This window comes from Crinia signifera, chromosome 3, assembly GCF_055691185.1.
Source record: "Crinia signifera chromosome 3, ASM5569118v1, whole genome shotgun sequence".
Taxonomy (NCBI): domain Eukaryota; kingdom Metazoa; phylum Chordata; class Amphibia; order Anura; family Myobatrachidae; genus Crinia; species Crinia signifera.
Window position 1 is genome coordinate 335,899,869 of NC_139219.1, and position 26,542 is coordinate 335,926,410.

At 49.6% G+C, this 26,542-nt stretch overlaps 1 protein-coding gene across 2 annotated transcripts in view; it reads left to right on the forward strand.

Annotated features, from left to right (window-relative positions):
• Window positions 1–23,677, forward strand: part of AGBL5 (AGBL carboxypeptidase 5) — a 50,566-nt gene extending 26,889 nt beyond the window's left edge. The window contains exons 13-18 of one of the 2 annotated variants that reach the window (XM_083178937.1): window positions 18,465–18,644; window positions 20,170–20,291; window positions 20,666–20,712; window positions 20,867–21,030; window positions 22,118–22,227; window positions 23,136–23,677. In XM_083178937.1, coding sequence (XP_083035063.1) covers window positions 18,465–18,644; window positions 20,170–20,291; window positions 20,666–20,712; window positions 20,867–21,030; window positions 22,118–22,227; window positions 23,136–23,213 — 701 coding nt within the window. In that variant the 3' untranslated portion in view covers window positions 23,214–23,677. The remainder of the gene's footprint in view (window positions 1–18,464; window positions 18,645–20,169; window positions 20,292–20,665; window positions 20,713–20,866; window positions 21,031–22,117; window positions 22,228–23,135) is intronic. The other variant, XM_083178936.1, reaches the window with a different exon arrangement.
• The last annotated feature ends 2,865 nt before the right edge of the window (window positions 23,678–26,542 follow it).

A 26,542-nucleotide genomic window follows, 5' to 3' on the forward strand; every position in this document is an offset into this window, starting at 1 on the left:
CACTCATTAGTCATCTCACGGCTTGACTACTGCAATGTTCTCCTCACCGGCCTCGCTCAATCCCAACTAGCTCCTCTCCAATCTGTCCTCAATGCTGCAGCCAGGCTTATCTTCCTCTCCCACCGCTCTAACTCTGCTACTCCCCTTCAACAAAATCTGCACTGGCTTCCATTCCCCTACAGAATCCTCTTCAAACACCTCACACTCACATACAGGGCCATCTCTAATTCCATTGCTCCATATATCTCTAACCTCATCTCCATTCATACACCCTCCCGCCCTCTACGGTCAGCTGACGACTGTCATCTCTCCTCCACCCTGATCACTGCTTCCCATGCTAGAGTCCAGGACTTTGCCCGTGCTGCACCCCTTCAGTGGAACGCACTCCCTCGCTCCATTAGACTCTCCCCGACCTTGCAAAGCTTCAAACGGGCACTGAAAACTCACCTATTCATCAAAGCGTACCCTTCCACTGCATAAACCAGCTGGTTCTCCGACCCCTTGCCTGCTTACATCCTGCTATCTAACCACCACCCCCTCGCTTGCACCTCTTGTAATCTGTCTGTCTCCCCTTCCTACTAGATTGTAAGCTCCTCCGAGTAGGGCCCTCTTCCCTCCTGTTGTCAAAGCCCACTTCTCTTCACATTTCACTCACAGCTCTCCTTTAATCCAACACTCAGTGACCATCTTCATACTCATCTCCATCATTGGCCTCAAGCCTCTAGTTGTATGTTGATTGGGTCCTCACTACTTACATTTAAGCTGTAATGTGTATTGAACTGTGGTGCTCTTTATTTGTACTGTATTTTTGTTATTTATTCAATGTTATGCCAAGTTTTGTCTCCCTGTATTGTTCCTTTGTACGGCGCTGCGAAACACTTGTGGCGCCTTATAAATAAAATAATAATAATAATAATAATAATAATTAGCTATGTACCATGGGGCTGGGGATGGGGCATTAGCTATGTACCATGGGGCTGGGGATGGGGCATTAGCTATGTACCATGGGGCTGTGGATGGGGCATTAGCTATCTACCATGGGGCTGGGGATGGGGCATCAGCTATGTACCCTGGGGATGGGGCATTAGCTATGTACCATGGGGCTGGGGATGGGGCACTAGCTATGTACCATGGGGCTGGGGATGGGGCACTAGCTATGTACCATGGGGCTGGGGATGGGGCATTAGCTATGTACCATGGGGCTGGGGATGGGGCATTAGCTATGTACCCTGGGGATGGGGCATTAGCTATGTACCATGGGGCTGGGGATGGGGCATTAGCTATGTACCATGGGGCTGGGGATGGGGCATTAGCTATGTACCATGGGGCTGGGGATGGGGCATTAGCTATGTACCATGGGGCTGGGGCATCAGCTATGTACCCTGGGGATGGGGCATTAGCTATGTACCATGGGGCCGGGGATGGGGCATTAGCTATGTACCATGGGGCCGGGGCATTAGCTATGTACCATGGGGCTGGGGATGGGGCATTAGCTATGTACCATGGGGCTGGGGCATTAGCTATGTACCATGGGGCTGGGGCATTAGCTATGTACCATGGGGCTGGGGATGGGGCACTAGCTATGTACCATGGGGCTGGGGATGGGGCACTAGCTATGTACCATGGGGCTGGGGATGGGGCATTAGCTATGTACCATGGGGCTGGGGATGGGGCATTAGCTATGTACCCTGGGGATGGGGCATTAGCTATGTACCATGGGGCTGGGGATGGGGCATTAGCTATGTACAATGGGGCTGGGGATGGGGCATTAGCTATGTACCATGGGGCTGGGGCATCAGCTATGTACCCTGGGGATGGGGCATTAGCTATGTACCATGGGGCTGGGGATGGGGCATTAGCTATGTACCATGGGGCTGGGGATGGGGCATTAGCTATCTACCATAGGGCTGGGGATGGAGCATTAGCTATCTATCATGGGGCTGGGGCATCAGCTATGTACCCTGGGGATGGGGCATTAGCTATGTACCATGGGGCTGGGGATGGGGCATTAGCTATGTACCCTGGGGCTGGGGATGGGGCATTAGCTATGTACCCTGGGGCTGGGGATGGGGCATTAGCTATGTACCATGGGGCTGGGGCATCAGCTATGTACCCTGGGGATGGGGCATTAGCTATGTACCCTGGGGATGGGGCATTAGCTATGTACCATGGGGCTGGGGCTGGGGCATCAGCTATGTACCCTGGGGATGGGGCATTAGCTATGTACCCTGGGGATGGGGCATTAGCTATGTACCATGGGGCTGGGGATGGGGCATTAGCTATGTACCATGGGGCTGGGGATGGGGCATTAGCTATGTACCCTGGGGCTGGGGATGGGGCATTAGCTATGTACCATGGGGCTGGGGCTGGGGCATCAGCTATGTACCCTGGGGATGGGGCATTAGCTATGTACCATGGGGCTGGGGATGGGGCATTAGCTATGTACCCTGGGGCTGGGGATGGGGCATTAGCTATGTACCATGGCGATGGGGCTGGGTGGCGTCACAGATTAGTAGCATTATATGACGTGCTGCCCGTTAGTGCTCCTTGTACGCTGTGACCTCTGTATCTGTATTACATTGTATTATTCTATGTATTTCCCTGTCTCTAACCATGTACATTACATATGCCAATAAATGAGCGGCGTTCAGCTGGTGATCTGTTTTCTCTGTGTCTCCCGTGTCTGACATCTCACACACCCCGCACTCCTCTACCGTCACCGTATTCTCCGTTAGTGATCTGTTTCCTCTGTGTCTCCCGTGTCTGACATCTCACACACCCCGCACTCTACCGTCACCGTATTCTCCATTAGTGATCTGTGTCTCCCGTGTCTGACGTCTCACACTCCCCACACTCCTCTACCGTCACCGTATTCTCCGTTAGTGATCTGTTTCCTCTGTGTCTCCCGTGTCTGACGTCTCACACACCCCGCACTCTACCGTCACCGTATTCTCCATTAGTGATCTGTTTCCTCTGTGTCTCCCGTGTCTGACGTCTCACACACCCTGCACTCTACCGTCACCGTATTCTCCATTAGTGATCTGTTTCCTCTGTGTCTCCCGTGTCTGACGTCTCACACACCCCGCACTCCTCTACCATCACCCTATTCTCCATTAGTGATCTGTTTCCTCTGTGTCTCCCGTGTCTGACGTCTCACACACCCCGCACTCTACCGTCACCGTATTCTCCATTAGTGATCTGTTTCCTCTGTGTCTCCCGTGTCTGACGTCTCACACACCCCGCACTCTACCGTCACCGTATTCTCCATTAGTGATCTGTTTTCTCTGTGTCTCCTGTGTCTGACGTCTCACACACCCCGCACTCCTCTACCATCACCCTATTCTCCATTAGTGATCTGTTTCCTCTGTGTCTCCCGTGTCTGACGTCTCACACACCCCGCACTCTACCGTCACCGTATTCTCCATTAGTGATCTGTTTCCTCTGTGTCTCCCGTGTCTGACGTCTCACACACCCCGCACTCCTCTACCGTCACCGTATTCTCCATTAGTGATCTGTTTCCTCTGTGTCTCCCGTGTCTGACGTCTCACACGCCCCGCACTCCTCTACCGTCACCGTATTCTCCATTAGTGATCTGTTTCCTCTGTGTCTCCTGTGTCTGACGTCTCACACGCCCCGCACTCCTCTACCGTCACCGTATTCTCCATTAGTGATCTGTTTCCTCTGTGTCTCCTGTGTCTGACGTCTCACACACCCCGCACTCCTCTACCGTCACCGTATTCTCCATTACTGATCTGTTTCCTCTGTGTCTCCCGTGTCTGACGTCTCACACACCCCGCACTCCTCTACGGTCACCGTATTCTCCATTAGTGATCTGTTTCCTCTGTGTCTCCCGTGTCTGACGTCTCACACACCCCGCACTCCTCTACCGTCACCGTATTCTCCATTACTGATCTGTTTCCTCTGTGTCTCCCGTGTCTGACGTCTCACACACCCCGCACTCCTCTACGGTCACCGTATTCTCCATTAGTGATCTGTTTCCTCTGTGTCTCCCGTGTCTGACGTCTCACACACCCCGCACTCCTCTACCGTCACCGTATTCTCCATTAGTGATCTGTTTCCTCTGTGTCTCCCGTGTCTGACGTCTCACACACCCCGCACTCCTCTACGGTCACCGTATTCTCCATTAGTGATCTGTTTCCTCTGTGTCTCCCGTGTCTGACGTCTCACACACCCCGCACTCCTCTACCGTCACCGTATTCTCCATTAGTGATCTGTTTCCTCTGTGTCTCCTGTGTCTGACGTCTCACACACCCCGCACTCCTCTACCGTCACCGTATTCTCCATTAGTGATCTGTTTCCTCTGTGTCTCCTGTGTCTGACGTCTCACACACCCCGCACTCCTCTACCGTCACCGTATTCTCCATTAGTGATCTGTTTCCTCTGTGTCTCCTGTGTCTGACGTCTCACACGCCCCGCACTCCTCTACCATCACCGTATTCTCCATTAGTGATCTGTTTCCTCTGTGTCTCCCGTGTCTGACGTCTCACACACCCCGCACTCCTCTACCGTCACCGTATTCTCCATTAGTGATCTGTTTCCTATGTGTCTCCTGTGTCTGACGTCTCACACACCCCGCACTCCTCTACCGTCACCGTATTCTCCATTAGTGATCTGTTTCCTCTGTGTCTCCTGTGTCTGACGTCTCACACACCCCGCACTCCTCTACCGTCACCGTATTCTCCATTAGTGATCTGTTTCCTCTGTGTCTCCTGTGTCTGACGTCTCACACACCCCGCACTCCTCTACCGTCACCGTATTCTCCATTAGTGATCTGTTTCCTCTGTGTCTCCTGTGTCTGACGTCTCACACACCCCGCACTCCTCTACCGTCACCGTATTCTCCATTAGTGATCTGTTTCCTCTGTGTCTCCTGTGTCTGACGTCTCACACACCCCGCACTCCTCTACCGTCACCGTATTCTCCATTAGTGATCTGTTTCCTCTGTGTCTCCCGTGTCTGACGTCTCACACACCCCGCACTCCTCTACCGTCACATTATTCTCCATTAGTGATCTGTTTCCTCTGTGTCTCCCGTGTCTGACGTCTCACACACCCCGCACTCCTCTACCGTCACCGTATTCTCCATTAGTGATCTGTTTCCTCTGTCTCTCCCGTGTCTGACGTCTCACACACCCCGCACTCCTCTACCGTCACCGTATTCTCCATTAGTGATCTGTTTCCTCTGTGTCTCCTGTGTCTGACGTCTCACACACCCGCACTCCTCTACCGTCACCGTATTCTCCATTAGTGATCTGTTTCCTCGTGTCTCCCGTGTCTGACGTCTCACATACCCCGCACTCCTCTACAGTCACCGTAGTCTCCATTAGTGATCTCTTTCCTCTGTGTCTCCTGTGTCTGACGTCTCACACACCCCGCACTCCTCTACCGTCACCGTATTCTCCGTTAGTGATCTGTTTCCTCTGTGTCTCCTGTGTCTGACGTCTCACATACCCCGCACTCCTCTACAGTCACCGTAGTCTCCGTTAGTGATCTCTTTCCTCTGTGTCTCCTGTGTCTGACGTCTCACACACCCCGCACTCCTCTACCGTCACCGTATTCTCCGTTAGTGATCTGTTTCCTCTGTGTCTCCCGTGTCTGACGTCTCACACACCCCGCACTCCTCTACCGTCACCGTATTCTCCATTAGTGATCTGTTTCCTCTGTGTCTCCCGTGTCTGACGTCTCACACGCTCCGCACTCCTCTACCGTCACCGTATTCTCCATTAGTGATCTGTTTCCTCTGTGTCTCCCGTGTCTGACGTCTCACACGCTCCGCACTCCTCTACCGTCACCGTATTCTCCATTAGTGATCTGTTTCCTCTGTGTCTCCTGTGTCTGACGTCTCACACGCCCCGCACTCCTCTACCGTCACCGTATTCTCCATTAGTGATCTGTTTCCTCTGTGTCTCCTGTGTCTGACGTCTCACACGCCCCGCACTCCTCTACGGTCACCGTATTCTCCATTAGTGATCTCTTTCCTCTGTGTCTCCTGTGTCTGACGTCTCACACACCCCGCACTCCTCTACCGTCACCGTATTCTCCGTTAGTGATCTGTTTCCTCTGTGTCTCCTGTGTCTGACGTCTCACATACCCCGCACTCCTCTACAGTCACCGTAGTCTCCGTTAGTGATCTCTTTCCTCTGTGTCTCCTGTGTCTGACGTCTCACACACCCCGCACTCCTCTACCGTCACCGTATTCTCCGTTAGTGATCTGTTTCCTCTGTGTCTCCCGTGTCTGACGTCTCACACACCCCGCACTCCTCTACCGTCACCGTATTCTCCATTAGTGATCTGTTTCCTCTGTGTCTCCCGTGTCTGACGTCTCACACGCTCCGCACTCCTCTACCGTCACCGTATTCTCCATTAGTGATCTGTTTCCTCTGTGTCTCCCGTGTCTGACGTCTCACACGCTCCGCACTCCTCTACCGTCACCGTATTCTCCATTAGTGATCTGTTTCCTCTGTGTCTCCTGTGTCTGACGTCTCACACGTCCCGCACTCCTCTACCGTCACCGTAGTCTCCATTAGTGATTTGTTTCCTCTGTGTCTCCCGTGTCTCACACACCCCGCACTCCTCTACCGTCACCGTATTCTCCATTAGTGATCTGTTTCCTCTGTGTCTCCCGTGTCTCACACCCCGCACTCCTCTACCGTCACCGTATTCTCCGTTAGTGATCTGTTTCCTCTGTGTCTCCCGTGTCTGACGTCTCACACACCCCGCACTCCTCTACCGTCACCGTATTCTCCGTTAATGATCTGTTTCCTCTGTGTCTCCCGTGTCTGACGTCTCACACACCCCGCACTCCTCTACCGTCACCGTATTCTCCGTTAATGATCTGTTTCCTCTGTGTCTCCCGTGTCTGACGTCTCACACACCCCGCACTCCTCTACCGTCACCATATTCTCCATTAGTGATCTGTTTCCTCTGTGTCTCACACACCCCGCACTCCTCTACCGTCACCGTATTCTCCATTAGTGATCTGTTTCCTCTGTGTCTCCCGTGTCTCACGTCTCACACACCCCGCACTCCTCTACCGTCACCGTATTCTCCATTAGTGATCTGTTTCCTCTGTGTCTCCCGTGTCTCACACCCCGCACTCCTCTACCGTCACCGTATTCTCCGTTAGTGATCTGTTTCCTCTGTGTCTCCTGTGTCTGACGTCTCACACACCCCGCACTCCTCTACCGTCACCGTATTCTCCATTAGTGATCTGTTTCCTCTGTGTCTCCCGTGTCTGACGTCTCACACACCCCGCACTCCTCTACCGTCACATTATTCTCCATTAGTGATCTGTTTCCTCTGTGTCTCCCGTGTCTGACGTCTCACACACCCCGCACTCCTCTACCGTCACCGTATTCTCCATTAGTGATCTGTTTCCTCTGTCTCTCCCGTGTCTGACGTCTCACACACCCCGCACTCCTCTACCGTCACCGTATTCTCCATTAGTGATCTGTTTCCTCTGTGTCTCCTGTGTCTGACGTCTCACACACCCGCACTCCTCTACCGTCACCGTATTCTCCATTAGTGATCTGTTTCCTCGTGTCTCCCGTGTCTGACGTCTCACATACCCCGCACTCCTCTACAGTCACCGTAGTCTCCATTAGTGATCTCTTTCCTCTGTGTCTCCTGTGTCTGACGTCTCACACACCCCGCACTCCTCTACTGTCACCGTATTCTCCGTTAGTGATCTGTTTCCTCTGTGTCTCCTGTGTCTGACGTCTCACATACCCCGCACTCCTCTACAGTCACCGTAGTCTCCGTTAGTGATCTCTTTCCTCTGTGTCTCCTGTGTCTGACGTCTCACACACCCCGCACTCCTCTACCGTCACCGTATTCTCCGTTAGTGATCTGTTTCCTCTGTGTCTCCCGTGTCTGACGTCTCACACACCCCGCACTCCTCTACCGTCACCGTATTCTCCATTAGTGATCTGTTTCCTCTGTGTCTCCCGTGTCTGACGTCTCACACGCTCCGCACTCCTCTACCGTCACCGTATTCTCCATTAGTGATCTGTTTCCTCTGTGTCTCCCGTGTCTGACGTCTCACACGCTCCGCACTCCTCTACCGTCACCGTATTCTCCATTAGTGATCTGTTTCCTCTGTGTCTCCTGTGTCTGACGTCTCACACGCCCCGCACTCCTCTACCGTCACCGTATTCTCCATTAGTGATCTGTTTCCTCTGTGTCTCCTGTGTCTGACGTCTCACACGCCCCGCACTCCTCTACGGTCACCGTATTCTCCATTAGTGATCTGTTTCCTCTGTGTCTCCCGTGTCTGACGTCTCACACGCTCCGCACTCCTCTACCGTCACCGTATTCTCCATTAGTGATCTGTTTCCTCTGTGTCTCCTGTGTCTGACGTCTCACACGTCCCGCACTCCTCTACCGTCACCGTAGTCTCCATTAGTGATTTGTTTCCTCTGTGTCTCCCGTGTCTCACACACCCCGCACTCCTCTACCGTCACCGTATTCTCCATTAGTGATCTGTTTCCTCTGTGTCTCCCGTGTCTCACACCCCGCACTCCTCTACCGTCACCGTATTCTCCGTTAGTGATCTGTTTCCTCTGTGTCTCCCGTGTCTGACGTCTCACACACCCCGCACTCCTCTACCGTCACCGTATTCTCCGTTAATGATCTGTTTCCTCTGTGTCTCCCGTGTCTGACGTCTCACACACCCCGCACTCCTCTACCGTCACCATATTCTCCATTAGTGATCTGTTTCCTCTGTGTCTCACACACCCCGCACTCCTCTACCGTCACCGTATTCTCCATTAGTGATCTGTTTCCTCTGTGTCTCCCGTGTCTCACGTCTCACACACCCCGCACTCCTCTACCGTCACCGTATTCTCCATTAGTGATCTGTTTCCTCTGTGTCTCCCGTGTCTCACACCCCGCACTCCTCTACCGTCACCGTATTCTCCGTTAGTGATCTGTTTCCTCTGTCTCTCCCGTGTCTGACGTCTCACACACCCCGCACTCCTCTACCGTCACCGTATTCTCCATTAGTGATCTGTTTCCTCTGTGTCTCCTGTGTCTGACGTCTCACACACCCGCACTCCTCTACCGTCACCGTATTCTCCATTAGTGATCTGTTTCCTCGTGTCTCCCGTGTCTGACGTCTCACATACCCCGCACTCCTCTACAGTCACCGTAGTCTCCATTAGTGATCTCTTTCCTCTGTGTCTCCTGTGTCTGACGTCTCACACACCCCGCACTCCTCTACCGTCACCGTATTCTCCGTTAGTGATCTGTTTCCTCTGTGTCTCCTGTGTCTGACGTCTCACATACCCCGCACTCCTCTACAGTCACCGTAGTCTCCGTTAGTGATCTCTTTCCTCTGTGTCTCCTGTGTCTGACGTCTCACACACCCCGCACTCCTCTACCGTCACCGTATTCTCCGTTAGTGATCTGTTTCCTCTGTGTCTCCCGTGTCTGACGTCTCACACACCCCGCACTCCTCTACCGTCACCGTATTCTCCATTAGTGATCTGTTTCCTCTGTGTCTCCCGTGTCTGACGTCTCACACGCTCCGCACTCCTCTACCGTCACCGTATTCTCCATTAGTGATCTGTTTCCTCTGTGTCTCCCGTGTCTGACGTCTCACACGCTCCGCACTCCTCTACCGTCACCGTATTCTCCATTAGTGATCTGTTTCCTCTGTGTCTCCTGTGTCTGACGTCTCACACGCCCCGCACTCCTCTACCGTCACCGTATTCTCCATTAGTGATCTGTTTCCTCTGTGTCTCCTGTGTCTGACGTCTCACACGCCCCGCACTCCTCTACGGTCACCGTATTCTCCATTAGTGATCTGTTTCCTCTGTGTCTCCCGTGTCTGACGTCTCACACGCTCCGCACTCCTCTACCGTCACCGTATTCTCCATTAGTGATCTGTTTCCTCTGTGTCTCCTGTGTCTGACGTCTCACACGTCCCGCACTCCTCTACCGTCACCGTAGTCTCCATTAGTGATTTGTTTCCTCTGTGTCTCCCGTGTCTCACACACCCCGCACTCCTCTACCGTCACCGTATTCTCCATTAGTGATCTGTTTCCTCTGTGTCTCCCGTGTCTCACACCCCGCACTCCTCTACCGTCACCGTATTCTCCGTTAGTGATCTGTTTCCTCTGTGTCTCCCGTGTCTGACGTCTCACACACCCCGCACTCCTCTACCGTCACCGTATTCTCCGTTAATGATCTGTTTCCTCTGTGTCTCCCGTGTCTGACGTCTCACACACCCCGCACTCCTCTACCGTCACCGTATTCTCCGTTAATGATCTGTTTCCTCTGTGTCTCCCGTGTCTGACGTCTCACACACCCCGCACTCCTCTACCGTCACCATATTCTCCATTAGTGATCTGTTTCCTCTGTGTCTCACACACCCCGCACTCCTCTACCGTCACCGTATTCTCCATTAGTGATCTGTTTCCTCTGTGTCTCCCGTGTCTCACGTCTCACACACCCCGCACTCCTCTACCGTCACCGTATTCTCCATTAGTGATCTGTTTCCTCTGTGTCTCCCGTGTCTCACACCCCGCACTCCTCTACCGTCACCGTATTCTCCCTTAGTGATCTGTTTCCTCTGTGTCTCCTGTGTCTGACGTCTCACACACCCCGCACTCCTCTACCGTCACCGTATTCTCCGTTAGTGATCTGTTTCCTCTGTGTCTCCTGTGTCTGATGTCTCACACACCCCGCACTCCTCTACCGTCACCATATTCTCCATTAGTGATCTGTTTCCTCTGTGTCTCGCGTGTCTCACACCCCGCACTCCTCTACCGTCACCGTATTCTCCATTAGTGATCTGTTTCCTCTGTGTCTCCTGTGTCTGACGTCTCACACACCCCGCACTCCTCTACCGTCACCGTATTCTCCGTTAGTGATCTGTTTCCTCTGTGTCTCCTGTGTCTGATGTCTCACACACCCCGCACTCCTCTACCGTCACCATATTCTCCATTAGTGATCTGTTTCCTCTGTGTCTCGCGTGTCACACACCCCGCACTCCTTTACTGTCACCGTATTCTCCATTAGTTTCTTTCTGCATGCTGCCACATGTAGCATAAACAACCTTCCACCAGGCACATATGTATAATGCAGCATCCACCGGACACACGTCACATGCAGCACCCGCCCGGAATACATGTGTGGCGGAACCCTTGTGGATCTAATAAAGGCTGTACTCCTACAACTCTCTGGCCCACAGCTATGATTGTACTGGACAGAATGATTGGCCCAGTCCTAGAAGGGGGCGCATAGGGATGGAGCTCACCTGTGGGGAATACTGTATGAAGATCACTCATTGGGAATACTGTATGAAGATCACTCATTGGGTAAATACGGGGAAAGGACTCGTTCTCCGTATGGGACCCGTCCAATGGGGTCTCATGCCTGAGCATCACCGCCCGGAGACCTTGATGTCCCCTCTCCGCCGCCTGTTCTTAGAAGGTCCACCGTAGCTCACACACCTGGACACGGCCGCAGGTAGAACCTTGATTGTTGGGATGGTGGAAAAAACACCTTGGTCAACTACTGTGCAGATTAAATGTGGTGACATAAGGTCCCCAACGTCACCAGCAGATGCCACCAATATGCCAGCGACACCCAAACAGACATCCCCTTTGGCATCCTGATATCTGGCCATAATGTCAGGAGGATGGGTCTCCATGGAAGGTCACAGGTATTACGGCTGGATGGGGCCCTCACAAACCCTCCAATAACAGCATGCCGCGCTGCCCTGTAGTGGCTGGCGAGGTGACACCTGATGACAAAAAAGGAGGAGAAGGGGTAGAGGGAACTTTAATCGCACAGGATAGAGTAATATTGGTCAATACAGATTTGAATGAGGCCCCCTACATAGATGAATTACCTAGATGTGTATATCATAGTAGGGGTGTGCTACCACTGGACACCGGTCAGAGACTAGAGTATACACAGGAAAAGGAGTATCACTATGTGGTGCACCAAGAGAAATCACAGTAAAATATAACCTTTATTATTTCATTGGTAAAAAGCATTAGCGAGATAAGACAAGATACATACAGATACAAACATTAAACATGTAAAAATAAAAAGGATATCACTATCCTCACGACGTGGGACTCCACTATTCCACTTATGGGGATTTCAAATTTTCACTGTAATAGTGTCAATTAAATGTGTTTTATTTGTTGGAGTTTATTGGTATTAGGTATGGGAGTTGTGGTATCTGATTGGGTTAATAGATAACAAGTCGTCTGTTCTGTAGGTCAGACTGCTATATAACAGCTATGTCTGAAAAAGACCCACGGTCCTCTACTCAAGCAGAGGAGTATTATACCATAGAGTGATATTTTATGCGCCAAACAACCACTGCACCTTGGCTAGTGGTATCTCACTGTGTTGGTGAACTGCGTCTGATGCTGTCAGTACGCATTCACAGACCGGGCGAATCGCCAGACGCCAGTCGGACTGTCAGCTCCGTGGATGACCGAGGTAGTCGGCAATGAACGCCGCTCGGTCAGTCACCGTGTCTCTGCTGAGGATCGCAGTGCAGACGTCATACGCCACGTATCCAACAGCCGCACGTGGTGGTATGGCTGACCGAGTCCGGTCAGGTACCACTAAATATTTCAGTATCTCACAACAATTTAAATACACATTTATCAAAGTGGGGAAGGGAAAGTGGAGTCAAAACCACAAAGTGTGCGGTCGGCGCACGATTCGCTATGGAGCTTCGTCAGGACCAACCTGGGTGGTACCTGAGAGCTCCTTAAATACCTGGAGATCATGAATATGCTAATTATTGGGGGCGTATCAGTTACGATTGGTAAAACACAATATCTGATGGTGTGGAGGCACATTCAGTAGGAGTTTGCTAGATATGAGGCAAGGATAGATTACAGCAAAGCTGTCATATACCAGACTTGGAAAAAAGAAAAAAAATTTAAGAAAAAATTATTATTAAAACAGAGACAAGTTTCGTGTTGGTATACTAGATGTGATACGGTAGTTCTTAATGGCAAATTCATCATGGTGTGAAAATAACACAAAAATAGCAGCCCCAGGTGTGCCCAGATCCCCCGTGCAACTCTGGGTTATGTGTGATATATTTAGACACACATCCCCCAGAGAATACACAGGTGGGTGGGCACGTACCCGTGCCGCCACTCTATGAGTATCTGCATGTGCGTGGGCTGATGACATGTCAGCCAAATAGTTGCATCCAAATTTTTCTCAGATCTGTTCATTTAGATTATTGTGCTGTCATAGTGAAGGGTGTCTTCCAATCACAGATTTACCTTATTAAAAGAAAAAAAGATTTAATATATATTTAATAATAATAATAATAAGTCCCAAAACAGTATCGCCATATATTCAGCATGTACTGAGCTCTATTCTTTTGACTTTATGAAAAGAGAAGAAAAAATTCCTTTTAGAAAGATTTCTTGAGATTTATTTAGAATATTTTTAAAAGATTTCAGTTAGTCCGAGTCCCTTCTCCCCTGCGTTCAGACGAATGAGTGGACGTATTGGGACAGTTCTAAAGTATCTGTTGAGGACTGAACAAATGTTATCATAGTTTGAAGGAAATAACTGTATTGGAATGAAATTATAATTCTCCAGTGTCAAGGGGACATGTCATCGTCCCATAGTTTGGTGTATGTGGGGTAACCCTAAACATGTGCCCTGGTGGGGTGCTGGGCAGCGAGTCCAGGACAATATGTGTGTGCCTTTATTGCAAGGCTCGTTTGGTGAAAAATGAGTGAGACGTGAAACATATCAAAAAAGAGACTTAGTGAAAAAATCGTGAAAAACTAATCGGGTGTGAAAATATTTGTACACAATGATAGTAATGCGGTTACAAGAATAGAGGAAGGTTAAGTACTGAGTTATGGACATAAAAATGATGTTAATGTTTGGAATATATCAGGGATTAGAAAGACGGGAAGAATGAATATTATAGGAAAACAGTGTAATTGTTCTCTTCATTGATGCCATTGGGAAACATAGATCCCATTAAAAAAAATCAGCCGCGGAGGCACACACCGATTGTCCCTATATTCTCCTACCCCACCTCTCATGGACTATAAACACTACAACAATGTAGTGGATTGTTCTGACCCATTGCAATCACTAGCTGTGCGGTAATTACAGCCACTAAATCCTTTTCTTCTTTTTCTCCTATCCACAAACTAAATCACATACTCTATGACAACAGTCACGGCACATCATAATAACCTGGGAGCAGGGGCTCCATCACTGGACTCGCTGCCCAACACCCCACCAGGGCACATGTTTAGGGTTACCCCACATACACCAAACTATGGGACGATGACATGTCCCCTTGACACTGGAGAATTATAATTTCATTCCAATACAGTTATTTCTTTCAAACTATGATAACATTTGTTCAGTCCTCAACAGATACTTTAGAACTGTCCCAATACGTCCACTCATTCGTCTGAACGCAGGGGAGAAGGGACTCGGACTAACTGAAATCTTTTAAAAATATTCTAAATAAATCTCAAGAAATCTTTCTAAAAGGAATTTTTTCTTCTCTTTTCATAAAGTCAAAAAAATATAGAGCTCAGTACATGCTGAATATATGGCGATACTGTTTTGGGACTTATTATTAAATATATATTAAATCTTTTTTTCTTTTAATAAGGTAAATCTGTGATTGGAAGACACCCTTCACTATGACAGCACAATAATCTAAATGAACAGATCGGAGAAAGATTTGGATGCAACTATTTGGCTGACATGTCATCAGCCCACGCACATGCAGATACTCATAGAGTGGCGGCACGGGTACGTGCCCACCCGCCCGTGTATTCTCTGGGGGATGTGTGTCTAAATATATCACACATAACCCCGAGTTGCACGGGGGATCTGGGCACACCCGGGGCTGCTATTTTTGTGTTATTTTCACACCATGATGAATTTGCCATTAAGAACTACCGTATCACATCTAGTATACCAACACGAAACTTGTCTCTGTTTTAATAATAATTTTTTCTTAAATTTTTTTTCTTTTTTCCAAGTCTGGTATATGACAGCTTTGCTGTAATCTATCCTTGCCTCATATCTAGCAAACTCCTACTGAATGTGCCTCCACACCATCAGATATTGTGTTTTACCAATCGTAACTGATACGCCCCCAATAATTAGCATATTCATGATCTCCAGGTATTTAAGGAGCTCTCAGGTACCACCCAGGTTGGTCCTGACGAAGCTCCATAGCGAATCGTGCGCCGACTGCACACTTTGTGGTTTTGACTCCACTTTCCCTTCCCCACTTTGATAAATGTGTATTTAAATTGTTGTGAGATACTGAAATATTTAGTGGTACCTGACCGGACTCGGTCAGCCATACCACCACGTGCGGCTGTTGGATACGTGGCGTATGACGTCTGCACTGCGATCCTCAGCAGAGACACGGTGACTGACCGAGCGGCGTTCATTGCCGACTACCTCGGTCATCCACGGAGCTGACAGTCCGACTGGCGTCTGGCGATTCGCCCGGTCTGTGAATGCGTACTGACAGCATCAGACGCAGTTCACCAACACAGTGAGATACCACTTGCCAAGGTGCAGTGGTTGTTTGGCGCATAAAATATCACTCTATGGTATAATACTCCTCTGTTTGAGTAGAGGACCGTGGGTCTTTTTCAGACATAGCTGTTATATAGCAGTCTGACCTACTGAACAGACGACTTGTTATATATTAACCCAATCAGATACCACAACTCCCATACCTAATACCAATAAACTCCAACAAATAAAACACATTTAATTGACACTATTACAGTGAAAATTTGAAATCCCCATAAGTGGAATAGTGGAGTCCCACGTCGTGAGGATAGTGATATCCTTTTTATTTTTACATGTTTAATGTTTGTATCTGTATGTATCTTGTCTTTTATCTCGCTAATGCTTTTTACCAATGAAATAATAAAGGTTATATTTGACTGTGATTTCTCTTGGTGCACCACATAGTGATACTCCTTTTCCTGTGTATACTCTAGACACCTGATGACTGTGACTGGGAGAAGTTGGAGCAGTTTGTAGGAGAAGAGAGGGAGCACAACCTCATTATTTCTCACCTCCACTACTGTAACCTCCTCCATCTCTCATCTGCAGTGTATCCTCTGTAAGACGGCTGCTCAAACACTACAACCACTCTGAGTCAGTGCTCAGACTCTGCGTCCCAGGATTCAGACTCATTCTACCCGCCGATCCCTGGTGTATGCCTATGTGCTCTGTATAGTGTATCCTCTGTAAGACGGCTGCTCATCCACTCAGTGCTCAGACTCTGCGTCCCAGGATTCAGACTCATTCTACCCGCCAATCCCTGGTGTATGCCTATGTGCTCTGTATACAGTGTATCCTCTGTAAGACGGCTGCTCATCCACTCAGTGCTCAGACTCTGCGTCCCAGGATTCAGACTCATTCTACCCGCCAATCCCTGGTGTATGCCTATGTGGTCTGTATACAGTGTATCCTCTGTAAGACGGCTGCTCATCCACTCAGTGCTCAGACTCTGCGTCCCAGGATTCAGACTCATTCTACCCGCCGATCCCTGGTGTATGCCTATGTGGTCTGTATACAGTGTATCCTCTGTAAGACGGCTGCTCATCCACTCAGTGTTAAGACTCTGCGTCGCAGGATTCAGACTCATTCTACCCGGCGATCCCTGGTTTATGTGTTCTACACAGCCAAGTTATTCACTCTTAAGACTAAGGTGGTAAATTGACGCAAGAGCAAGTAGAGTAGTGGTGGGGGAGCGCAGGAACATGGAGAGTAGTGGTGTTAGCACTCAGGAGCATGGAGAGTAGTGGTGTGGGGAGCGAAGGAATATGGAGAGTAGTGGTGTGGGGAGCGCAGGAACATGGAGAGTAGTGGTGCGAGCATGGAGAGTAGTGGTGTGGGTAGTGCAGGAATATGTAGAGTAGTGGTGGTAGCACTCAGGAGCATGGAGAGTAGTGGTGTGGGTAGTGCAGGAATATGGAGAGTAGTGGTGGTAGCACTCAGGAGCATGGAAAGTAGTGGTGTGGGGAGTGCAGGAACATGGAGAGTAGTGGTGGTAGCACTCAGGAGCATGGAGAGTAGTGGTGTGGGGAGTGCAGGAACATGGAGAGTAGTGGTGGTAGCACTCAGGAGCACGGAGAGTAGTGGTGTGGGGAGTGCAGGAACATGGAGAGTAGTGTTGGTAGTACTCAGGAGCATGTAGAGTAGTGGTGGTAGCACTCAGGAGCATAGAGAGTAGTGGTGCGGAAGCGCAGGAGCATGGAGAGTAGTGGTGGGGGGAGCACAGGAACATGGAGAGTAGTGGTGGGTGAGTGCAGGAGCATGGAGAGTAGTGTTGGGGGAGCGCAGGAGCATGGAGAGTAGTGGTGGGGGAGCACAGGAGCATGGAGAGTAGTGGTGGGGGAGCGCAGGAGCATGGAGAGTAGTGGTGTGGGGGAGCACAGGAGCATGGAGAGTAGTGGTGGGGGAGCGCAGGAGCATGGAGAGTAGTGGTGTGGGGAGTGCAGGAACATGGAGAGTAGTGTTGGTAGTACTCAGGAGCATGTAGAGTAGTGGTGGTAGCACTCAGGAGCATGGAGAGTAGTGGTGTGGGGAGCGCAGGAACATGGAGAGTAGTTGTGTTAGCACTCAGGAGCATGGAGAGTAGTGGGGGAGCGCAGGAGCATGGAGAGTAGTGGTGGGGGAGCGCAGGAGCATGGAGAGTAGTGGTGGGGGGAGCGCAGGAGCATGAAGAGTAGTGGTGGTAGCACTCAAGAGCAGTGAGGGTTGACCACCTGTGGCAAGGACATGTAGGGATACATCACACCGCTGCACATTCTACACAGTCGGACATGATGTATCCTTATATGCTGCTGTAATGACACCGCTTTATCTAGATTTGCAGAACGTCCATTAGAACAATGCATTGGTCTGATCTGAGGGTGCACACTATGTGATGGGCAATGCGATCATTGTCCGATATATGGTATAGTGTGTAATTCACTATGGCAGGATCCCTGCAGACGCACAGTATCCTGATCACAAGTCTCTGCCTAGTCTTCTTTATGTGACCCCTCTCCTGCAGTCACTAATAACTGTGTCCATTTCTTTGTGGTTGCACCAAGCTTCAGGCCAGATTCAAAGGTGTATGCATGCAAGATGGTATGTCTGCCAGCCTTGTTTTCTGGGCATCCCAAGGCCATTGGCTGCGTCATGGGATGCAGATTCCGGCCATCCTGATAAGCTAGGGGGTTACTCAGATGTCCGATTCTCACACAGGTGATCTGATTTTTGGGCCCTCAGACACAGCAGCTGGTCAGAGAAGCCGGCAGGAGGTGTCTATGTACACAATGCATATTATTGCGCAGCTGCTGTGTGCAGAGATGCATATGTATCAGAGTTGATTACTAGAACAGGAGGAGATTGGAGCCACATCTCCCTGTTACATGTTGGTCATGTTTTACAGAAACCAGAGCTCAGGAGAAAAGGCGTCAACATCATCAGTCATTACTCCGCGCTACGGTCCATAGCCCAACCAAGTCCCAGGCGGCACCTCATGCCTCGCCGCTCATCAGTCGGGGAAACCCAAAGACCTCAGTGCACCAGAAGCCATCTTGTTCCCTCCCGATGTCGCTCAGCATGTCAGGTCTGTATTACATCCTGTCTGTAATCATATCTGCTCTGCAAGCGGTGTCAGCCCCAGACAGGAGGTGGTCATCAGTGCCTTCACCGAGGCTGCCCAATCAGAGACGGCTAGAGGTACATTCCTTCAATGACGCTGCCCATCCAAGAGTGATAGTGATCCATGCCTTCACAGCACTGCCCAATCAGACGGTTAGAGGTCCATGCCTTCAATGACGCTGCCCATCAAAGTGATAGTGATCCATGCCTTCACCGAGGCTGCCTATCCTGAGAGCGCTAGTGATCCATGCCTTCACAGAGATAACCATTCCGAGAAGGCTAGTGATCCTTGCCTTCACTGAGACTGCCCATCCCAAGAGAGCTAGTGGTCCATGCCTCCACCGAGGCCGACCATCCCCAGAGGGCTAGTGATCCATGCCTCCACTGAGCTACCCATCCGGAGAGGCTAATGATTCATGCCTTCACCGAGGACTAATGATCCATGCCTTCACTGAGGCTGCCCATCCCGAGAGGACTAATGATCCATGCCTTCACTGAGATACCCAGCCCGAGAGGGCTAGTGGTCCATGCCTTCACTGAGGCTGCCCATCCCGAGATGTGTATGCAATACCGATGGTCTACACTAATCCAATGTTTGGTGGGTCTGTGCATGTGCAGTAACTCCCAGTGCCTCTATAACTCTAGCCTCTATACCTCCTCCTTACTGCTTCCTCTCCTGGCCTCTCTCTATACATCCTATCCTCCTTAATGCATCCACTCCTGGCCTCTCAATACCTCCTCCTTACTGCATCCTCTCCTGGCCTCTCTATACCTCCTCCTTAATGCTTCCTCTCCTGGCTTCTCTATACCTCCTCCTTACTGCTTCCTCTCCTGGCCTCTCTATACCTCCGCCTTACTACTTCCTCTCCCGGCCTCTCAGTGCCTCTGTCTATACCACCGCCTTACTGCTTCCTCTTCCGGCCTCTCTCTCTATACCTTTGCCTTACTGCTTCCTCTCCCGGCCTCTCTCTCTATACCTTTGCCTTACTGCTTCCTCTCCCGACCTCTCTCTATACCTCTGCCTTACTACTTCCTCTCCCGGCCTCTTAGTGCCTCTCTCTATACCACCGCATTACTGCTTCCTCTCCTGGCCTCTCTCTATACCTCCGCCTTACTGCTTCCTCTTCCGGAGTCTCTCTATATACCTCCGCCTTACTGCTTCCCCTCAGTGCCTCGCTCTATACCTCCGCCTTACTGCTTCCTCTTCCGGTCTCTCTATATACCTCCGCCTTACTGCTTCCTTTCCCGGCCTCTCAGTGCCTCTCTCTATACCTCTGCCTTACTGCTTCCTCTCCCGGCCTTTCTCAATATACCTCTGCCTTACTGCGTCCTCTCTCGGTGTCTCAGTGCCTTGATGCTGCAGCCTGTATGATATAAGGACATGTCTGGGTGTAGGGTTGCCTCGCCTTTGTCTCGTGCTGTCATTGATATCTGCCTGCTCCCAGGTGAGTGCAGCACTTATGTTGTCCTCCATACTGGTGTTCCGTTAGGCTTCAGCAACTTGGTTCCCGCTAACAAGACAAAACCTTCGGTACTGGGGAAGTCAGGGCTGCGGGACGGGGACTCCGGCAAGGTGCACGTCCAGCCTGACGCTGGCATCGCTATACTACAGGTAACGATACAGACACAGGAACTATGTGTATCACTGCCCCGGCCTTTGTGGGACAACATTATATGTATGGGGGGATGACCGGTCCCAGGCCAGCTAGAGTGAGCTGGATCTGTACCTATAAAGTCAGAAGTCTTGTATAGGGGGTCGATGCCTTCCACAAGCCACGTGACTGACCACCACACTTATCGCCCACTGACGTGACTGACCACCACGCTTATCGCCCACTGACGTGACTGACCACCACGCTTATCGCCCACTGACGTGACTGACCACCACGCTTATCGCCCACTGACGTGACTGACCACCACGCTTATCGCCCACTGACGTGACACCTCCCAACTTGGAATTTTATTTTGTTTCTTTTCTTTTAATAGAATTTGCAAAAAAGAAGTAACGGCTTTATCAACCCGGAATATTCCAGGTAATGCCTCTGTTCTGCCCCATCCGCCCCTACATGTCCCTCACAAGATCTGGCTAGAGCTTCTCATGTGCCGACTATACCCGGTACCTGCTGAGACCCGTAGTCCTACTGTGTTAGTGTATAGACTCATCAGCACTGCCATTCTCTCCTCCAGATCTATGGAAAGTTTTGGCGTCCGCCCCAGCCGGATCCCGGTCAGGAGGAACGGCCTCCTGCACTCTCAGAGCCTCCTGCGGCTGACAAGCGAGCGCGGGTCTCCTATCCTCAGAGTGTGGAAATACACGGCGGACCAGGCCCTGAAGCACTGCACTCTTACAGGTGGGGGGGGAAGCTATCGGTCTTTGCTCGCTGCCTCCTGCTCATGACACTGAGCAGCCCACTGTCCGCGCCCCTGCACGCTGTAATACCAATTGGTGCATCCTTACACACCGCCATCGACACTTACCCCATGGCAGCGACCCCGACGCATGCAGCAGTGCGTCTGGGACTGCGGCCATTGGCACTGATACGCCCAAGTCACCGCCCAGGAACAGCTATCACTTTCCTGCCACATTGGCGATACCGTCTGTCCCGATCACAGCAGCAAGGTGCACCAGTGCAAGGCATGTGCCCTGGGGAATTCTGGGAATTTTAGAACATCGCTACGTGACTCAGGCCATTGTGTCTATTACATTGAAGGGCCTATTTATCAACCAGTTTTAAAACATGATGCCTATGATAAATGGAGCCCCAGCCAATCAGCGCCCAGCCAATCAGCGCCCAGCCGATCCGCTCCCAACTGTTGTGTTTGAAATATGATGGCTGGGAACTGATTGGCTGGAGCACCATTTCTAATAAGACTCGGTCCTAGAAGGGCTCCTTGGTTACAGTACTTTGGGGTCCACAAGACACTAACGGGCTGATTCAGACCTGCTCGCTGGGCTGCGAGTGTTCGGAGCCCAGCCGAGCAGCCATTGGATGATTTCATCCTGCTCGCAGCGCTGAGTACATCTAGACTAAGGCCATGTGGTGGAGGCCGCCAATGACGCAAACCACTCTCCCAATGGCCCGGGGAACACCTTCATATTCTGGGTCAATCACCTTGCATATGGCCAGCGAAGGCTAGTCCTTCCCATGGTCCGTACGTAGGGGGACCCCGCACATGTGCATTCCGGACCTCGGGCATGTGTGCTCTTCCAATGATCAGGCGGGCTCGAGATTCACAGCGTCCTATTGAGTCTGAATCGGCCCCAAGTGAAGACGACAATGAAACACAACCCCGTGTCCCATAGGCAGGCGTGTGCGTCATTGTCGGCCTGTTACAGAATATTATCACGGTTATAACATGCAGATCTCTTGGTGCCTCCTGTTCCTCTCCTCCGTGCTGCATGTATGATACACATGTACTGTTTCCCCCGTTCCCCAGATCTGGCGGCGGTGACATCCAGCCTAACCGTGTGCTCTGTGCCGCTCCTTAGATCCAAGATGGAGGAGCCGCTGTTCATCTGCGAGCAAACCCAGGAGATTGCCGACCAGGTAGACTTATGGCATGCGGGGGGCGGGGGGGGGGGGGGGAGATGATACATAGCGAATACTGCCGGCCGCAGAGATAGGACACCGCCGTGGGAGATAGGATAATGGTTCTGGAACGTCCGGGAAATTAAGTTGCAGGCCATCATTAAAGCCAGGAGGAAGGTGCAGAAGATGAAGGTGTACTGCGAGCGCAGTCAGGACTAAAGGTCCCACATACGATGCATCAAGCCTGTATATCGGATGTGGTCGTTCTGCATATGATATATTGGATGTGACCCTGTTCCCCAGGTGCAGGTCTGACTCCAATGGGCATGGGACCTCGCATTGAATTGGAGGTCAAACATCACCCGGTTTCTGGATGAGATCTGTCGGAATCAGGTGAAAAGAGGTTAAATCGGACTAATGTATGGGGCCCTTTTAGGCTGTCAATCTCTGTAGGATTGGAAGCTCGATCCCAGGCCTGACCTGCTAGTGATATACCGGTAGTCAGTCCAGGTGGCTCAGTAGCTCTCCCACCTGATCAGTAACCATTAGTTTTGCAGGCCGTGCTCTAGACACTCTTGTGCGTTGAAATCTTGGTAGATGAGTGGGTTCTGAAATACCAAAACCACCACCCCTTTCCATCACATTTCACCACCATTCTAGGCTTGAACAACAACTGAACCTCTTGATTTGTTATGTTTTTAGGTATTGCATGGCCTTTGTGATTGGTTGATTAGATATTGCAGTGACTAGTAGGTGTAGATAGTAGCCACTGACAGTATAGAAGACATTTACCAGTACAGATTGTGTAGGGTGCACATGGATGCGTAATATACCGCTACGTGGTATCGCACAGTCGCTAGCTCGCTGGGGATCATTCAGGTGTGTTCCCAGCTGTAAGACTCTCACTCCCAACCTCTCTCCCTTAGACTTTCCCGCCAGTGTCATCGGAGGCCAGTCACCTCTCCTCGTTCCAGAGCGCCCTGTCCTTCTGTGCTGAGGGCTGAGGACCAGGCCTACAGACCAGGAATGGTGCTAAGTGAGCTGCTTTCTCCACATTCCTCCCCCCACCCAGGACCCCACCTGTTCTAGAATTGCACTTTGTGTGACCACGGTTTGTGTGTGTGCTCCGTTCCGGCTCCGTGCGACGGACATTTTATTCCACTACAGTCACCAGTATTTTATTGTCCCTATTTATACAGATCTCAGTGATGTTTTGTACCCCGCACCGACCACTTTTACACCGTCAGATTATTTTGTAAATGGACCCAGGGCGACGCCCACTGACATTTTTCTTTTCCTAATTTTAATAGACTTTGATACGAAAGACGTTACTTTGTACGTGATTCGCCCAATGTAAATACAGCCCCACAGACAATCGTGTGACAGCTTTTACTATTGTCCTGTTTTCTGTCCTTTTGTAGTGATCACAGCGATGCAGGATATTTCAATAAAAATCTGTATTTGTGAACTGGGTGCCCTTCTGTGTATTAAGTGTCTTGCGTATGGCGTGCCGTGTATTGTGTCCTGCCTTGTGCTATGTCCTGCGTATGGCGTGCCGTGTATTGTGTGTCCTGCGTATGGTGTGCCGTGTATTGTGTGTCCTGCGTATGGTGTGCCGTGTATTGTGTCCTGCCTTGTTCTATGTCCTGCGTATGGTGTGCCGTGTATTGTGTCCTGCCTTGTTCTATGTCCTGCGTATGCACACATATTCCACAGCGCTGTACAGAGATTATTACCAGTTATTATATAGCGCACACATATTCCGCAGCGCTGTACAGAGACTATTATTACCAGTTATTATATAGCGCACACATATTCCGCAGCGCTGTACAGAGATTATTATTACCAGTTATTTATATAGCACACACATATTCCGCAGCGATGTACAGAGACTATTATTACCAGTTATTATACAGCACACACATATTCCGCAGCGCTGTACAGAGACTATTATAACCAGTTATTATACAGCACACACATATTCCGCAGCGCTGTACAGAGACTATTATTACCAGTTATTATATAGCGCACACATATATACCGCAGCGCTGTACAGAGACTATTATTACTAGTTATTATATAGCGCACACATATTCCGCAGCGCTGTACAGAGATCATTATTACCAGTTATTATATAGCGCACACATATTCCGCAGCGCTGTACAGAGACTATTATTACCAGTTATTATATAGCGCACACATATTCCGCAGCGCTGTACAGAGACTATTATTACCAGTTATTATATAGCGCACACATATTCCGCAGCGCTGTACAGAGACTATTATTACCAGTTATTATATAGCGCACACATATTCCGCAGCGCTGTACAGAGACTATTATTACCAGTTATTATATAGCGCACACATATTCCGCAGCGCTGTACAGAGACTATTATTACCAGTTATTATATAGCGCACACATATTCCGCAGCGCTGTACAGAGACTATTATTACCAGTTATTATATAGCGCACACATATTCCGCAGCGCTGTACAGAGACTATTATTACCAGTTATTATATAGCGCACACATATTCCGCAGCGCTGTACAGAGACTATTATTACCAGTTATTTATATAGCGCACACATATTCCGCAGCGCTGTACAGAGAATATTATTACCAGTTATTATATAGCGCACACATATTCCGCAGCGCTGTACAGAGAATATTATTACCAGTTATTATATAGCGCACACATATTCCGCAGCGCTGTACAGAGACTATTATTACCAGTTATTATATAGCGCACACATATTCCGCAGCGCTGTACAGAGACTATTATTACCAGTTATTATATAGCGCACACATATTCCGCAGCGCTGTACAGAGGCTATTATTACCAGTTATTATATAGCGCACACATATTCCGCAGCGCTGTACAGAGGCTATTATTACCAGTTATTATATAGCGCACACATATTCCGCAGCGCTGTACAGAGGCTATTATTACCAGTTATTATATAGCGCACACATATTCCGCAGCGCTGTACAGAGGCTATTATTACCAGTTATTATATAGCGCACACATATTCCGCAGCGCTGTACAGAGGCTATTATTACCAGTTATTATATAGCGCACACATATTCCGCAGCGCTGTACAGAGACTATTATTACCAGTTATTATATAGCACACACATATTCCGCAGCGCTGTACAGAGATTATTACCAGTTATTATATAGCGCACACATATTCCGCAGCGCTGTACAGAGAATATTACTGCCAGTTATTATATAGTGCACACATATTCCACAGCGCTGTACAGAGACTATTATTACCAGTTATTATATAGCGCACACATATTCCGCAGCGCTGTACAGAGATTATTACCAGTTATTATATAGCACACACATTCCGCAGCGCTGTACAGAGAATATTATTACCAGTTATTATATAGAGCACACATATTCCGCAGCGCTGTACAGAGAATATTATCACCAGTTATTATATAGCGCACACATATTCCGCAGCGCTGTACAGAGATTATTATTACCAGTTATTATATAGCGCACACATATTCCACAGCGCTGTACAGAGAATATTATTACCAGTTATTATATAGCGCACACATATTCCGCAGCGCTGTACAGAGAATATTATTACCAGTTATTATATAGCGCACACATATCCGCAGCACTGTACAGAGACTATTATTACCAGTTATTATATAGCGCACACATATTCCGCAGCGCTGTACAGAGACTATTATTACCAGTTATTATATAGCGCACACATATTCCTCAGCGCTGTACAGAGACTATTATTACCAGTTATTTATATAGCGCACACATATTCCGCAGCGCTGAACAGAGACTATTATTACCAGTTATTATATAGCGCACACATATTCCACAGCGCTGTACAGAGACTACTAATATTACCAGTTATTATATAGCGCACACATATTCCACAGCGCTGAACAGAGACTATTATTACCAGTTATTATATAGCGCACACATATTCCTCAGCGCTGTACAGAGACTATTATTACCAGTTATTATATAGCGCACACATATTCCGCAGCGCTGTACAGAGACTATTATTACCAGTTATTATATAGCGCACACATATTCCGCAGTGCTGTACAGAGACTATTATTACCAGTTATTATATAGCGCATACATATTCCGCAGCACTGTACAGAGACTATTATTACCAGTTATTTATATAGCGCACACATATTCCGCAGCGCTGAACAGAGACTATTATTACCAGTTATTATAAAGCGCACACATATTCCGCAGCACTGTACAGAGAATATTATTACCAGTTATTATATAGCGCACACATATTCCGCAGCGCTGTACAGAGACTATTATTACCAGTTATTATAT